This window comes from Perkinsus marinus (genome assembly GCF_000006405.1).
Source record: "Perkinsus marinus ATCC 50983 genomic scaffold scf_1104296946656, whole genome shotgun sequence".
In the NCBI taxonomy this organism is placed as follows: domain Eukaryota; phylum Perkinsozoa; order Perkinsida; family Perkinsidae; genus Perkinsus; species Perkinsus marinus.
The window spans coordinates 390-1,249 of record NW_003210884.1 but is presented as its reverse complement, the minus strand read 5'-3'; the positions used below and the strand labels follow the sequence as shown (position 1 = coordinate 1,249).

Genomic DNA, 860 nt, shown 5'->3' with positions numbered 1-860 from the left:
TGAAAGATGGTGAGCTCGTGGTGGGCGCGTCTGAGTCTCGACCCGTGAAGGACGTCAGATTGTCAGTGCGTCCATACTGAAGATGGTCCATCTGCTACCTTGGATCGTGGCTGGTTTCGTGACTAGGTTACACCCACTAGGCAGCCCACCTGGTCACTCTGTCAGCGTTTCTGCTGTCATCTGGAATCCAGGCATGCCTTTGTAGAAAGAGACGTCCAACTATGGCCGTTGAAACCGAGATCCCCTTCACTTCGATAAAACCTGGTCAGGTTATTCTTGCCAGGCTGTCGTGTGGTGCTGATGCTATCGGAAAGGTCATGGCCGAAACTGACAATGACGATACTGTCGCTCATGGCTCACTAGTGGTCCAGATCTACGACTCGCATGATGGCAATAAATTTTTCCCGGTGTGGTTATCTCATGACGGTTCCACTTACACTGGTGACACTCCGGAAAACGCTCAGCGGGACAGTCCGCTCCTGCGTACGGTGTCTTCGGTACTCATGCGTATCAATCTGACTCCGACGAACATGCTCAAGGACACCTCACGCGCGGCTATGGTTGAGGCAGGATACCTTGAGGCGTAATCTTTTTTCTTTTTGCAGCTCTTCAGCACTCGACCTTGGGGGACGTCTACAGCGTTCCGCTCTTAGGAAGGTCTCTGTGCTGAGGCTGCTCTCGCGTGCGTGCGACTACTTACGTCGTCGTCGCCCGAACACAATCGATCAGGCTATGTGTGTGCGTGCCCCATTGCTCATTGCTTGTGCTTTGGAAGCCTCACGGATTGCCCATTATTCTTTTCGGTCAAACTTATTGATTCATATGACATCGGTATCAGATATTATCACCCTCATTTCCTA

General features: G+C 51.6%; 1 protein-coding gene across 1 annotated transcript; it reads left to right on the top strand.

The window, feature by feature from the left end:
* Positions 1–221: 221 nt before the first annotated feature.
* Pmar_PMAR026667 (hypothetical protein) lies at positions 222–587 on the top strand (the record flags this gene model as incomplete). Its single annotated transcript, XM_002779628.1, has 1 exon — positions 222–587. One exon carries the CDS (start codon positions 222–224, stop codon positions 585–587), a length of 366 nt encoding a protein of 121 aa, XP_002779674.1.
* Between the last annotated feature and the right edge of the window lie 273 nt (positions 588–860).